The 15,662-nt window shown below is 38.3% G+C and overlaps 2 protein-coding genes across 2 annotated transcripts; one reads left to right on the top strand and one right to left on the bottom strand.

Annotated features, from left to right (window-relative positions):
• Positions 1-125: 125 nt before the first annotated feature.
• erap1b (endoplasmic reticulum aminopeptidase 1b) lies at positions 126-10,078 on the top strand. The gene is given in 20 exon segments (XM_052125346.1): positions 126-359; positions 940-1,452; positions 1,590-1,728; positions 1,837-1,971; positions 2,049-2,169; positions 3,178-3,332; positions 4,420-4,533; positions 4,672-4,749; positions 4,751-4,804; positions 4,914-5,045; positions 5,217-5,300; positions 5,394-5,551; positions 6,391-6,470; positions 6,627-6,810; positions 6,982-7,138; positions 7,224-7,408; positions 7,572-7,733; positions 9,436-9,576; positions 9,661-9,742; positions 9,898-10,078. Coding segments are annotated over 19 exon segments (2,826 nt in total). The 5' UTR covers positions 126-359; positions 940-958; the 3' UTR covers positions 10,069-10,078.
• An 825-nt stretch (positions 10,079-10,903) lies between these two features.
• On the bottom strand, positions 10,904-14,775 carry gtf2h2 (general transcription factor IIH, polypeptide 2). Its single transcript, XM_052125349.1, has 15 exons — positions 14,400-14,775; positions 14,154-14,231; positions 13,998-14,034; positions 13,823-13,909; positions 13,672-13,722; positions 13,530-13,584; positions 13,345-13,450; positions 12,895-12,985; positions 12,697-12,784; positions 12,488-12,595; positions 11,642-11,705; positions 11,444-11,550; positions 11,261-11,363; positions 11,140-11,179; positions 10,904-11,047 (listed from the first exon to the last, which is right to left on the bottom strand). Exons 1-15 carry the CDS (start codon positions 14,453-14,455, stop codon positions 10,937-10,939), a joined length of 1,182 nt encoding a protein of 393 aa, XP_051981309.1. The 5' UTR covers positions 14,456-14,775; the 3' UTR covers positions 10,904-10,936.
• Between the last annotated feature and the right edge of the window lie 887 nt (positions 14,776-15,662).

The raw sequence follows: 15,662 nt of genomic DNA, 5'->3' as shown, positions 1-15,662 counted from the left end.
TCACATTATTCGGAAACCTGCTGTAGCAGTTTCTGTAACACAGATTAGGGAAAGAGAAGGATCTGGCAACCAGCATTACATCATGCTTGCGCATTGTATGCAACTTCACATCTATTATCGCTTGTTTTATGTGTTTACAGAGTTACTTTGTACATATATCAATGTCTAGTTTAACACTGCAGTTACACGGTTAATAAATCCCCTTAACCAATTTAAAATGAAATAAAAATAGTTACTTCCCATGATGCAAATGTTGGAGAATTTTATTTTCACTTTCCCTTTGATTGATTCAGCGCTCTGTTTTGTTGAACCCCCATCTGGATGAATTTTTCAGCAGAACGCGGATTTTAACTGAAATAGTAAGTCGAAATGAAGTGTTTTATAATATAAACATTAGATTAGTCTTTTGATTTCGTGCACGTGGCATTTTGTTGACGTTGAGGTATTCATAGGCCTATTTCACACGCTTCTCTGTGCTGTTTCAGTTGAAGCACACCATATAGGCAGCGAATGTTTAATATATTATTTATCTGACAAACAATTTGATCAATAACACTATTCAAATGACCTCTTTAGGGGGCGTTCACACCTAACACGTTTTTTTGCGAGTTCGGTGTCTTGTGCAGGAGCGCCGCGTTTTTTGTTTTTGATTTTATTTGTTGGGGTAAAACATCTTCAGCCATAAACGTGTCTCGAGACACCTGCGTTCTGTTGCGCTGCGTCTAACGCAAACAATTGTATAAAATAAAACAATTTGGTGTGAACGACCCCTTAACCGTCAATATAAATGCAGTGTCATCGCGAATGTGCGATTCGCTTCCTCAATATTTTATTCTGATTTGTTTGTCTTAATTTAAAGTATATCTTTCTCTCTTGTGATAGAGAGAGATTATAACATGTTTGCCAGTTTGCTGTTACTATTTGCACTCTTCTTTACAGAGTTCTCAAGTCTCAAACCATGCTTCACTTTGCTCTGCTTGTGAATCTCTTAATCCTGCCCACTCACTTGTGGGCTGCAGTCACTCAAGTGAATAGAGAGCCCACTTCATTTCCCACAGCGTCCAATGGCGAACCTTTTCCATGGGACAAAATGAGGCTTCCAGACACAGTATCTCCCATTCATTACAATCTGCGTATCCACCCCAACCTCACAAGTTTATACTTTACCGGTTTGGTGCAGATCCAGATTGAGGTCCATCAAGACACCAAGACTATCATACTGCACAGCAAAGATCTTCAGATCTCCAAAGCGGGCCTGCTTGGTTCAAATGGGGTTCAGGTCCTAAAGGTGCTAGAGTACCCTTACTACCAGCAGATTGCTCTTATATCTGATCATGTGTTGCTAAAGAGAGGTAATGTGTATTTGGTTGAGCTTGAGTTTGCTGCCAACCTATCTGAGAGCTTCCATGGATTTTACAAAAGCACATACCGCAGTGCCAAAGGAGATGTCAGGTGAGAAACCTTATGAAAATAAATGTGCAAATTTTAACTTGGGTATATATGATTTTTTGACAGTATCTCTCCTAGTGGTACTGAAGTGTTGTACACATTTTCGTGGAAATAATATCTGTTGTGATGTTCACACTCAGGGTTGTGGCTTCCACACAGTTTGAGCCTACAAGTGCTCGAGCAGCCTTCCCCTGTTTTGACGAGCCTGCCTTCAAAGCCAACTTCTCGGTACAGATTCGCAGAGAAGCCAAGCATATTGCCCTCTCAAACATGCCCAAGGTGCTTTACTGAGATCTTTCAGTGTCTACAGTGCTATTATTGCTATAGTGCTATATTTATCTGCCATGGGGAAAACACTGATTTGGCCTACTCTTGTTTTTGTTTCAGCTGAGAACATTAGATCTGCCTGATGGACTGTTTGAGGACCAGTTTGACATGAGTGTGAGGATGAGCACATATCTGGTGGCCTTCATCGTCTCAGACTTTCTCTCTATCAGCAAGACCAGTTTGCATGGAGTCCAGGTTAGTATGTGATCTGTCTCTGTCAGTCCCATTTAATATTTTTTTATTCCCATGTATTTTATTGTGTGGTGCAACAGATTTCAGTGTATGCTGTTCCAGAGAAGATTGATCAGGCAGAGTTTGCCCTGGATGCTGCAGTTAGGCTGCTTGACTTCTATGATGACTACTTCGACATTCCCTACCCTCTACCTAAACAGGGTAGCTAAACATTTGACTCAACTAAATAACATGCATCTGAGCATGTATACATTGTTGTTTTTTTGTTGTTTTTTCATCATTTGGGCAACTTACTGATGATGTAAATCCTTTAAAATTTTAGAATGTTGTATTTTCCTTATAAGAACAAAGCCCTAGATGCTAGATTAACATTTTTAAAGGAATAGTTCACCCAACAATTAAATTTCTCTCATAATTTACTCACCCTCATGCAATTCCTGATGTGTATGACTATCTTTCTTCTGCTAATCAAAAAACAAATCTTTTTAGAAAAATATCTCTGCTTTGTTGGTCCATTCAATGCAAGTGAATGGTGACCAGAACTTTGAAGCTCCAAAAAGCACAAAGTCTGCATTAAAGTAATCCATATGACTCCAGTGATTAAATCCATGTATTCAGAAGAAATATGATAGGTGTGGGTGAGAAACAGATACATTTTTAAGTAATATTTTAAATAAATCTACACTCTCACTTCCACATTCCACTTTTGTTTTTGGCAATTCACATTCTTCATGCATTTGGAAGGTATGGTTTCATTGGGCAGGGAGGAGAATTTATAGTAAAAAAGGACTTCAATATTGATCTGTTTCTTACCCACATCATGTCGTTTCAGAAAATATTGATTTAACCACTGGTGTTGTATGGATTACTTTTATGCTGCCTGTATTTGCTTTTTGGACGTTCAAAGTATTGGTCACCATTCACTTGCATTGAATGGACCAACAGAGCTGAAATGTCCTTCTAATATCTATCCTTCTTGTTTTTGTTGAGCAGAATAAAAGAAGGTCATAAGTATCTGGGATGGCATGAGGGTGTGTAAATGATGAGACAATTTTCATTTTTGGGTGAACTATCACTTTAAGTAGTCTTTTAAAGCTACTAAAAAATGCAGTGAAATCTATGTGAATACATATATCTTTAAAAAAATAAGTAGCCTATATGACCTTTAATTGTACCTTTGTTATTGAATTAATATAATCTACTCCATAGATCTTGCTGCCATCCCAGACTTCCAGTCTGGAGCAATGGAGAATTGGGGTCTGACCACCTACCGAGAATCAGGGCTACTTTTTGATCCACAGAAGTCATCTGCTTCTGACAAGCTGGGCATTACTATGGTCATCGCTCATGAATTGGCACATCAGGTTCATTTATGACATAATTTAACTGCTTGTGACATCATGGGATGTATGCTATTGAGACTTGAAGTAACAACCGGCTGTTGCCACTGCTGGGTAGATTACTTCTGAATTGTAATCTGATTCTGATTACTGAATTTAATCCGTAATAAACAAATTATAGTCTGTAAATGTTTTATTTTAGATTACTTTCTTAAGCAACAAAATTGGTCTGGTTGCTAGGGAGGGTAGAGACACATGGGGCAACCTCCTCGTGGTGGTGATTAAGTGGTTCTCGCTCTCAATGGGGCGCATGGTAAGATGTGAATGGATCGCGGAGAGTAGCATGAGCCTCCACATGCTGTGAGTCTCTGCAGTGTCATGCACAGCAAGCCACGTGATTGGATGCGTGGATTGACGGTCTCAGAAGCGGAGGCAACTGAGACTTGTCCTCCGCCACCTGGATTGAGGTGAGTAACCGCACCACCACGAGGACCTAGTAAGTAGTGGGAATTGGGCATTCCGAAATTGGGGAGTAAAGGGGATAAAAAAATGTTTTAAGTTTGCTTAAATGCATTAAATAAAACGTACTTGATGGATCAAAATATGAGAATTGCTGTAATTTTACTCGTTATTTGAGTGAAATAAATAAAAGCCCTTAAAATGATCTTAATCCAGCAATTTTGGCATTACAAACACCATCCATGTATTGAAACAGATCAGTCCAGATATATATATATATATATACCAGTTATACCAAAAGTTGCCACAAAAGCACTCATGTAAAACTAAGTCTAACTTAACAGCACTAATGCAATCGATTTGGCATTTACAGTATATATTATCGCTCAATCTTCAATGTAATTATGGCTGGTGGCTAGTATCAGTCATTTCTGTGAAAAAAAGATTTTTTAATCTTTTGTAAGATTAAAAAAGCAAACCTTTTGTAATCTTACAAAAATCAAGTACTCGTAATTAGATTAAATTACATTAAATCAGATTATGTGTAATCTGTTACTACCCAGCACTGCCTGTTGCATTGGTTCATACCCCTATCATAACTATGTGTGGAAATATGAATTTTTTAATTGTTAATTCTGCTGTCTGTTGTCAGTGGTTTGGTAACCTGGTGACTATGCAGTGGTGGAACGATCTGTGGCTGAATGAAGGTTTTGCCAAGTTCATGGAGTTTGTGTCTGTCAACATCACCAATCCTGAACTGCAAGTTGTGAGTCCATATATTTTGTAAAATTGGTGTGCCTTGGATGGACTATTACTATTTATCAGTAGGATTGCCATAATTTCAATTTTGCAAGCATTCAGGATGAGTTGGTTGGAGATTTGTGCTATCATATTTGTGCTACAGGAGGATTATTTCCTGGGGAAGTGTTTTGAGGCCATGGAGGTAGACTCTTTAAGCTCCTCTCACCCAGTGTCCACTCCATGTTGAGAATCCTGCTGAGATACAGGAAATGTTTGATGATGTATCCTATGATAAGGTGCTTAATAATCCCTGTGAAATAGTTCTTACACCAAATCCTGCAGATATATTTCTTGCTGTCATAACACTTTTTAAAAAGCATTTTAATGTTGTAAATGTCCTTTCAGGGGGCTTGTATTCTGAACATGCTGAGGGAGTTTCTGACCCCAGAGGCCTTTAAATTGGGGATTGTCAGATACCTGAAACGCTACAGTTACCAGAACACAGTCAATAGTCACCTGTGGGAAAGTCTGACCAATGTGAGTACAAACCTTTCAACAATTAATGGGTTGAGCTTGTTTATAATTCCATACAGATACAGGATAAGCCTTTGCAAAATGTGTCATGATGATGAAAGCTGTTAACAAGACTCTTTATTCCATGTGTAGTGACTGATGTATGTTAACCAGTTTTTCTTTTCTCTCTTAAAGGTTTGCGAGTCTGATGGTCTGGATGAGGGCAGACTGAAGGGTGATGGGTCTTGCCAAAGCTCCTCTGGACACTCTGGGGCCTCTGTGAGTTATTTAGTTTGCTACATGATAGGTCTTAATAAACTGTTTTAATAGTAATAGCAAGTGTTCTTGTAATACTGATACTGTGTCTCTCAGAAATGGCACTCTGAGGATGAGCTAGATGTTAAGGCTATGATGGAGACATGGACTTTGCAGGAGGGCTTTCCACTAATCACAGTGGAGGTCAAAGGTCGAGAAGTCAGACTTAGTCAGGAGCGTTACCTCAAGAGTGACGATCCCTCGCAAACTTCCAGGTTAATATTGAATATCAATATACGTTTTTTTACTAATTTATGTAGATTGTGCTCTTAAAAGAACAGTTCACCCAAAAATGAAAATTCTCTCATCATTTACTCATCCTCATGACATGACCCAGATGTGTATGACTTTGTCTTCTGCAGAACACAAATAAAAAAAACTGAAATTTTAAAAATATTTCAACTCTGTAGGTCCATACAATGCAAGCGAATGGTGACCAAAACTATGAAAGTCCAAAAAACACAAAGGCAGCATAAAAGTAACCCATAAAACTCCTGTGGTTAAATCTGTCTTCAGAAGCAATCCAGACAGTTTTGGGTGAGAACAGATCAAAATTTAACTTCCCATTGCAGTCTCTACACTCAAGGATTTCAAGCTCGATTACACTTCTAGGGCTATATTTTCGTGAGTGCACAAAGCTATCACAGTGCGCAACGTCTTATGCCATTTTCATTGGAGTGCTAATTCTAACTGTAATGTTAGAAATCCAATTAGATCGCTTTAGAAGACATGACTTTAACCACTTGAGTCGTATGGATTATTTTTATGCTGCCTTTATGTGCTTTTTGGTGCTTCAAAGTTTTGGTCACCATTCACTTAAATTGTATGAACCTACAGAGAAGACATATTCTTCTAAAAATCTTAATTTGTGTTCAGCAAAAGAAAGAAATTCATACATATCTGGGATGGCATGAGGGTGAGTAAATTATGAGGGTGATTTAAAATGAGTTAAACAATTGTAGGTGAACTATTCCTTTAACTTTTTTTATTTTGTACATTTGGTTAAGGATTTGGTTGGATTTTGAAATGTTTCTTAATCTTTTGTTGTTTATAGCTTCCTGTGGCACGTTCCATTGACCTACATCACCAGCGACTCAACCACAGTGCACCGCTTCCTGCTTAAGACCAAAACAGGTGTGTAGTAATATTTGTTCATTTTTCCAGTACAACTCTGGAGAGACAAGTCTTGGAAAGAACACAATGACTGGTTCCAGAATAAGGGCAACACATGTTAACATAGAACAATAGAACAACAACAAAACTAAGAGAACTGCGTTAACTGTTATATAGATGTGCTGTATCTGCCAGAAGAGGTAGACTGGATAAAGTTTAATGTGGACATGAGTGGATATTACATCGTACATTATGAGGGCTCAGGCTGGGATAATCTCATCACACTGCTAAAACACAATCACACAGCACTCAGCAGCAATGATCGCACCAGCCTCATCAATAACGCCTTCCAGCTGGTCAGGTTAGTCCTCAGTCATGTGGGTACTTATTAGCCAGTGGGAAAAAACAAATGTATCAGGACCATGTACCAACAAAAAAACACATGTAACATAAAACATATATAAAACAAATGTTCACAAATTATCATGCTTGTAAAACTTAAATACCTCTTCCCATCTTCTGTTCTGGGCAGTGTTGGTAAGCTGCCATTGGATAAAGCTCTAGACCTGTCCCTGTATCTGAGCAAGGAAACTGAGAATATGCCAGTGACGCAGGGCTTAAGTGAGCTTGTGCCTCTTTACAAACTGATGGAGAAGAGAGACATGGTGGAGCTGGAGAACCAGATGAAGGTCAGTGAGCCACATAAACTCTCTCATGATGAGTAATTCATTAAGGTAAATCTTAAATTGATCTTTATTCTCTCATGTGGTCCAGAATTACATCCTACAGTTGTTCAGGAAGCTCATAGACCAGCAGATGTGGACAGATGATGGCTCTGTGTCTCAAAGGATGTTGCGGAGCTACCTCCTTCTCTTCGCCTGTGTGCGGGGTCATCCTCCATGTGTCAGCACCGCTACCCGGCTCTTCAACCAGTGGAGGGAGTCAGATGGGAATATGAGGTCAGAAACAGTTTTATTCAAGCAGAACACCTGCTGGTACACATTACATAATAATGTTATTATTAAACTGGTTATAAAAAAATATAGACACGTTAAAACAGATTTCGTTTTACCTGTTTTTCACCAATTATTTCTACTCTATTTTTGTCCTTCCTACCTATAGTCTTCCCAATGATGTCACTATGGCTGTGTTTTCTGTTGGTGCCCGGACTGAAGAGGGGTGGAACTTCCTGTTTGAGAAGTACAAGGAGTCCATGTATGTGTCAGTGAAGAGCAGGATCAAGATGGCACTCACGACCAGTCCTCTCGATCACAAGTTAAAATGGTGAGACATTCTACTCTACATCCAGAAAAAGAGATATATGTAAGAATAAATCAAATATCTTTAGGGCTGTTGATTAAACGTGCTAATTCAGTGCGATTAATTAAGCCTAAATTCAAAACGACATGTTAAAACAATCATTCTATTAATCACACCTCTGGACCATTATAATGAATGTTTATACCACCGGAGCAATTCAAGCTTGAGGTGCCACCTTTATATATTTATAAGTCTCAGTCAGCAGGAGGCAGTAAGCGCAGCCTCAGCTACAGCTAATACACAGCTGTACAGGCAACAAACCACACTTTACTGACAGCAGACAGCACAAGATGAGGATGCGTTCTTGCGTTCAAACACAGCAGGATGGAGCATAACTCAGAATGCAGGGATATCGAGACGTGTTTTTCTATGTTTCAGACTATGTTTTTTTTTATTTATTTGTTTATCCCCTTTTCTCTCAATTTGGAGTGCCCAATTCCCACTACTTGGGAGGTTCTCGTGGTGGCACGGTTACTCACTTCAATCCGGGTGGCGGGTTGCCTCCACTTCTGTGACCGTCAATCCGCGCATCTTATCACGTGGCTCATGCATGACACTACGGAGACTCACAACATATGGAGGCTCATGCTACTTTCCGCGATCCATGCACAAATTACCACATGCCCAATTGAGAAGCGAGAACCACTAATCATGACCACAAGGATGTTACCCCATGTGACTCTACCCACCCGAGCAACCGGGACAATTTGGTTGCATAGGAGACCTGGCTGGAGTCACTCAGCACACCCTGGATTAGAACTTGTGACTCCAGGGGTGAGTTTCAAACTATGTTTAACTTGACACAACGTCCTGAAATCGCTGCGTTTATGTCACGAGGCAACCAAAGTGAGACGCTCCAAAAGGGTCCGTCTGATACATGTGTACATAATCACTCGTATAGATTGACGATTTCAATTGCAAAGTGGATAAATGATAGGCTTAAGTTCAATTATATGGAAATAAATAAAAGATTGCCTTTTAAAACCATGTTTTGTATTCCCTAATCATTGCTCTACTTGTCTGCCACAATAAGGTAATGTATTTGAAATATCTAAATCATGATATTTATTACATACACTTACCGAGCACTTTAATAGGAACACTATGGTGCCCGACGTGAACTTCTACTTTTGTTGTCTATTCGCCTCGTGGTTCGACGTGTTGTGCTTTTTAAGATGCCTTTCTGCTCACTGTAGCCTTTCTGTCAGCTCAAACCAGTCTGGGCTTCGCTTGGCACCAAAAATACTCAAACAAGCCCATCTGACACCAATAATCATGCCACGGTCCAAATCACTGAGATCATATTTTTTCCCCTTTCTGATGGTTAACCGAATCATTAACCAAAGCTCCTGACCCGTATCTGCGTGATTTTATGCATTGCACTGCTGCCACATGATTGGCTGATTAGATAATCACATGAATAAGTAGGTGTCCAGGTGTTCTTAATAAATAATTTCTTTATAATTATATAAATATATTTATTTTATCATTATACACATTATCTTGCATTTTTATTGGGGGACTTGTCTCTGAAAATATTAATATATGGACTTAATTGCGAATAACCTGCTGAATTAATCAGTTTATCATGTAATTAATTCCATTTTTTAAAGAATTATTGATTGACAGCCCTATTTATTTTATGTCATCCGATTCATTCTACCAGGATGATGGAGCAGAGTCTGGTGGGAGAGGTGATGAAGACTCAGGATCTGCCATATGTTGTGACCTCAGTCAGTAAGAATCCCAAGGCCTACAAACATGCCTGGGACTTTTTACAAGCAAACTGGGACTCCCTTATTAAGAAGTGAGAGACTAGCCTTTCTTTAATTACTTATTGATTGCACTTATTTAAAGTTCTCATCTTGTGTTTTTATACTTTTGTCTATAGGTTTGATCTTGGCTCACACTCAATATCACACATGGTTGTAGGAGTGACCAATCAGTATTCCACCAGAGAAATGCTAGCAGAGGTAGGTGTTAAAATTTGTTGAACCAAGCAGGTCATTAGGAGCTTTTGTCAGGTGAAAAAAGTAAAATATTTATGCTTAATGCTTAGACCAGACAAACCCTATATCCTCTGCATTATTGTGTCATTGTATACAGCTTATACATCTGCTTCTCTCAGGTTCGCAGTTTCTTCAATTCCCTGCGGTCTGACACTGGAGCAGAACTGAGATGTATTCAGCAGGCCATGGAGAACATTGAAGAGAACATTCGCTGGATGGACAAGAACCTTCCACTACTGAAGGCCTGGCTGCACAGGCAATATAACCAGCACAGAAATGCAGAGCTGTGAAGCACTTTTACACAAAAATGAGCCAGTATCAGGTCATATCGGTGTAAAATGTATATTCTTGACAGTGCAAAAATTGATCATGAGTGTTTGAAACATACTAGTGAGTCTGAATGTGTGAATATTGGGAAATATTTTTTGAGTAGCTGTACATCTTTTAAAAGGTAAAATTAAAGGTTATTTTCTTTCGTCTCCAACCTTTAGGTTTTACCTCAAATACCATTTGAATATTACTTATTTTGTCAGATTTGCCTTTTCCAGTTTTGTTATTTTTAATTATTTCACAAAGAGTAACCTCTTACAATGAACTCTTAACCGAAAAAGATATTTTGAATACATAAATTAACTGTTATGCTGCAACACTTAAAACTGATTTACTGTTAATCATTCACACAGTTTGCAATAATTAGCCATACAGTTTGGCACTGTTTCCTTGGAAATGTTTTCATTTGTCAAAGCATTTAATCTTAAGTAATTTTGCACACGTTTGCTTATGGTTAATTAAGCACAGGCAAATACATTAACGTCACATAGGGTAAAAATACAGCAATCTCAGTCCTGTTAATTATGTCTATTATTACAACTCTGTGATAACAACTGTCAAAGACTGAAATACAAAACAATTAAAAAAAAGAAAAAAGGCCCATTGTCATTTGGTCCAGTGAGATGCTCTCTTTTCCCCATAGGCTACTTCCTTACATACCGTTAAGATGCAAGTTAACAGCAAAATTTAGCCATTTTTTGCTTATATCTCCTTTATGTTCAAACAGGGCCAAAGAATCTAAATCTTATGCCGATGAATTTTTTTTTCTCCTTCATCGCTCAGTCTCTATTTGTACTGAAGTTCACATCAGTACAAATTGTGGGCTCATCAGGACGTCCCGTCTGTGTGCATGCACCCGGGACAGCAGTGCAAGGTGTCATGTATGAAGAGATCACACTCTACACAGAACACTTTCTTACATGATGGACAAGTAAACACCTGTGGAGAGACAAAAGCAAATGGGTTGGATGTATTACTTCAAACGACCCCATTTAGGTTTACACAAAAGATTTAAAATGTTAAAAACCTACACTTTTGTCTTTTAACTCCCCTTGGCAAGCTTCACAGAATCTGAGAAGACAAAAAATAACTTCCTGAAATTTAGTTGAAATGAGATAGAAGAAGACATTTGACAGTGAGTGAGGAGCTCACCTCTCTCCCTCATTATCCTCCAGTGGGGTCTCCTGGAAAGCATCCAGAGGGAAGAGGTGATGGAAGGAACGGGCCAGGTGAGGAGCAGAAACTAAAGTCAGACCTGCACCAGAGAGAAAAGACAGATGAGATCTGACTACATGGGTGTTCTCTGAAGATTACAGGGACAAGCTGAGGACCTACCACACACTTTGCACTCCACGGGGAGCTCAGTGTATTTGGCTCTGCATTGTGGGCAGTAGTATCCACCAAGAGTGAGTCCTGGCTCATCAGAGGTGCTGTCCAGGTGCCTAAAAATATATCATTAAATTAGAACTCTTAAAAGTCATTTAAATACATTCATGTGTAATGAAAATGTGTTAATCTCTCAACTGAACTCACGCCATGCTGAAAGAGGGTTTGGCATCCTGATCTGACATGGAAGCTATGACGTGCTGGGGAAAACCTAAACACAAAATACAAATCACATCCTCTATTAGAATACATATTAGATTAGATTGTCATATACCAATATATCACTTCGGGACATAAGTCAGACATAAAGCTGGACAAATCATGGACTGATTTACACCATCAATGGTAAAGACTTTAAAGGAACAGGTCACCCAAAAATAACAAATCTCTCATCGTTCACTTATGCGGTCTCAAACTCGTAAAGAAGATATTTTGACTTGAGTCAAAAAATCCAGTGCATGCCCCAAATGTGTGTGCTCTATGCAAGCGTCAAGCGTGCTTTAAATCATGATCACACCAAGAAAACTGCAGATGTACAGTTATATTTGGTCTGTTTCTCATCCAAAGCCAATTAGATTGCTTCAGAAGACATGGATTAAACCACTCAAGTCTTGTGTATTACATTTATGCTGATTGTATGTGCTTTTTGGAGCTTGAACATGTTAAACTCCATAGACGTGCATTGTACAAAAACACCTTATTAAGCCCCGGCCCTTTTCAGCATTCCGCTCTTCCTGATTTTGTCATCTAACTTTCTGTTTGTATTGAAGCTACTGGAAAAAAAAGTCAATCAAAATGGAATATGTGTGGGAACTAAGAAAGTATTTTTAACCAAGAAGTGATTTTCACACATAAGGGTGAATATAAAGAAAATTATCATTTTGGGGTGAAATATTTCTTTAAGACTGCCTAAAATCTAATTTAATCAAACCTAACTATTTAATGTTACTGGATGACTATAAAGGAAGCAGGAAAAAAAGAATGTGCAATCACCCATGCGGATAAGGGAACACTCTGAGGAGGAGCTGGCAGGAGGAGGCTTCACTTGCAATGTCAGCAGCTCTTTAAAGTGACTCTCATCCAGTATCACATTGTAGGTTCCTATTAGATCAAACATACAGTACATTCAAGAAACATTACACAAACAGTCAACAAATGATGAACTACATAAGTGTATGTGTATGAGACATATTACTACCAACCTCCTGTTTCTCTTGTGAGGATGGTGCACACTCGAACCTCTGCTGACAGACCGATAACAGACACTCTGATTTTCAAACCTTTCAGAGTCTGTTGATATATTAAAACAGATGATCACTGAAAGTCATCTACATTTCTCAAAACCTACTGACCATTGCAGTACGATTCATTATAAAGTCATAAAGATCATTCAAACTCACTTTAATAAGATCATAGATGTTGGCTGGATCACAGGTAGTAAGACTGCTGAAAATAACCAGGATCTCTCTGCTTGTATGAGCAGGCATGTGTCTGCATGAAACATGAGAGAGATATATGATTACTGTAATTAAGAATATATATGAAAAAAATGCATACAGTATATATGTCATTTGTATCAACAGTCTAAGGATGTAGTGAGTACTAAAACATTCTGTCAACACATTTGGCATGCTAGATTCAAATAGAAATGTAGATCAAATTAGCCAGTTTTATTGGAATTTATAGTCACTTTGAATGAAAAATATCTGCCTATTGTCGAATAACTATTAAAGATGTCTGTGTAGCTTGATAACTAAGAATATATTACATTTATTTCAAAGTGATGCAAAACATGAGTCAGGGTGCACATGACCACATCCCTCTAACCCATCTGCTGCAGTGTGTCTTACTTCAGAGTCTGCATAGCTATGTTCAGAGAGTTGTAGAGGGATGGCTCTCCAATACACGCAGAGTCCACAGCCTTCTTCAGAGCTGCTATATGCTTCTTATGATTCCCTGTTAAAAATATACAATGTCACTGTAATTTAAAGTAACAGCTTTTTAAACCATTAAACCATAACACTGAAGTATCAACCTGCCAGATCAGTCAGTTTTTCTGCCCTTTTGTTTTTGGTGGTAATGATCCCTATCTGTAGAGAATAAAGTACAGTAAGCAGAAGCACCACATTTGCAAAGTAACACCCACAGACAGATACAGAACAAATGAAATATATTACCTGACTGATTGGGTTCTGATCAAAATATTCCTCCACAAAATATTCCATCAGCTGCAGGAGAAATTAATGGTACAGTTCGACAGATCAATAAAACTAATATGAAGAGGTGATCATGCTACTTTCTTTTCATTTTAGATGTGAGGCTGCTAACCTTCAAGGTGGAGGTCAGTCTGTTGGGCTTAAGGTCTTGATCTTCCATCGATCTAGATGAGTCAACAACCACAAAAAGGTGGCGCATCTAGGGATAAATCATATGGCACATTATGATCAATGTAACACAGCAACAGATAATGCTATACTATAGAGGAGAGTAAAATGCATCTTACCATCCCAAGTCGAACTTGTCCATGACTCTCAAATACTCTGAAATGTGTGTGTGAGAACGAGAGAGAGAGAGAGAGAGAGAGAGAGAGAGAGAGAGAGCTGCAACGGAGTATCAAACCAACATGTAATACAATTAAAGAGATGTATATATTTTGCACCTTTTCCTCTTTGCCTGGAAAAGTATATCATCAACAGTAGCTTTGAGAGATCCAGACTCATCCTCCTTCAGCACCTCCCTGAGAAAGACACATACTGCATTAGCTGTTGATCAAACGGTATATTTGTACAGTAGTTCTATTATTTCCTGACACCTCAATGCTTTATTATATTAACAATAACTATGGTAATTTGGCGGAAATATGTGGTTCCATGGTGATGTAAAGCTTAACTTAAAAGATTCTCACCATGTTCGTTCGTATCCTCCTTCCCAGCGTTTGGTTCTCTCTGGTTCTTCATCCATGATTTACAATTCTTACAGAAAGAAAGCTTTCATAGGGACTACAGCTATTAACGTATTCGGAAACTTTATACGAAACTGTACTTTCAAGTTTTCCAACAGATTTCAGTGTGGTTTTCGCGTAGAAACACTACTATGTTACGTGGGTTGACAACACAAACTGAATATTACACCAGCGAATTCAGTTATAAACTACGGTTGTCACCTTGCTGTATTCAAACGACTTCTTAATATACAAGTTGCTCGGTGATAATGATAATAAAACCATGCAATTCATTACAATTCATACGTTCAAGCAACTCTTGTACGTCAGTGTGATGTTTCCCCGGTTACAAGATGTGAACACTAGTTCCGAGTTGTGTGAATCAACAATACCTAAGTTGTTTTAAACCCTTGTGCGACCTTCGGGACATTTTTGTCTTTTTTCATTTTAGTTTTTTCGATCATTAAAGCTGTGTTAATGCCACAGGCATACATTTTGCCAAAGGTGTGTATTTTGGGAGGACTTTTGACATTTCTACCTACACTGTGTACACAAAATAGTTACCCTCAGGACCTTCAGAACAAACATTTCCCCATAGAAACCCAATAAAACTGCAATATTCATGAATTCATGAAAAACATAAAATCATGAATTCTATGATATCATGCTCTCATTCCGGAGCACCGGCTTCAAAATTCTTAATATTTTCCACCAGATGGCGCCATTTTTCTTATATTAAAGAGCACTGCAGCTAAAATTGTGTGGTTGTGTTGGTATGAATGTCAGTGTTTTTTGCATATGTGAATTAAGTGTGTGTGTGTGTGTGTGTGTGTGTGTGTGTGTGTGTGTGTGTGTGTGTGTGTGTGTGTGTGTGTGTGTGTGTGTGTGTGTGTGTGTATAACATTGGCATTATGTAAACAAACTGACATTTTTAAAGGGTTAAAATCCTGAAAATGAATGAATATTTGGTAGATATGATCAGGACTGATGTTGGTGGAAAGTGAAATTGGAAAATAATATCAATATATTATATTTGAATAGCATTTTTTACGCAGACATTTTTGTCCTCTAAGAACCTCTGAGTTACTTTTTATTGACAGACATACGTGTTAATTTAGCTGCTGAAATGAGTATAAGAGTATGAATATGGAAAATGTATGGTTTTATTTTTATATGCATAAATACAAAAAATAACATATGTACATTTCATGGTAGCTTCATAGATCA

This window comes from Xyrauchen texanus, chromosome 4 (assembly GCF_025860055.1).
Source record: "Xyrauchen texanus isolate HMW12.3.18 chromosome 4, RBS_HiC_50CHRs, whole genome shotgun sequence".
NCBI classification, from domain to species: Eukaryota; Metazoa; Chordata; class Actinopteri; order Cypriniformes; family Catostomidae; genus Xyrauchen; species Xyrauchen texanus.
The sequence above is the reverse complement of the archived record's forward strand: the minus strand, read 5'-3'. Positions and strand labels throughout refer to the sequence as shown.

What these genes read in the sequence shown, in the direction of transcription:
- gtf2h2 (XM_052125349.1), bottom strand. Translation starts at nt 14,455, where the DNA reads ATGGATGAAGAACCAGAGAGAACCAAACGCTGGGAAGGAGGATACGAA. An exon ending in ATCAGAACCCAATCAGTCAG is followed by an intron (nt 13,585 to 13,671) that starts GTAATATATTTC and finishes TATTCTCTACAG; the next exon opens with ATAGGGATCATTACCACCAA. An exon ending in CGTGGAGTGCAAAGTGTGTG is followed by an intron (nt 11,364 to 11,443) that starts GTAGGTCCTCAG and finishes TCTCTGGTGCAG; the next exon opens with GTCTGACTTTAGTTTCTGCT.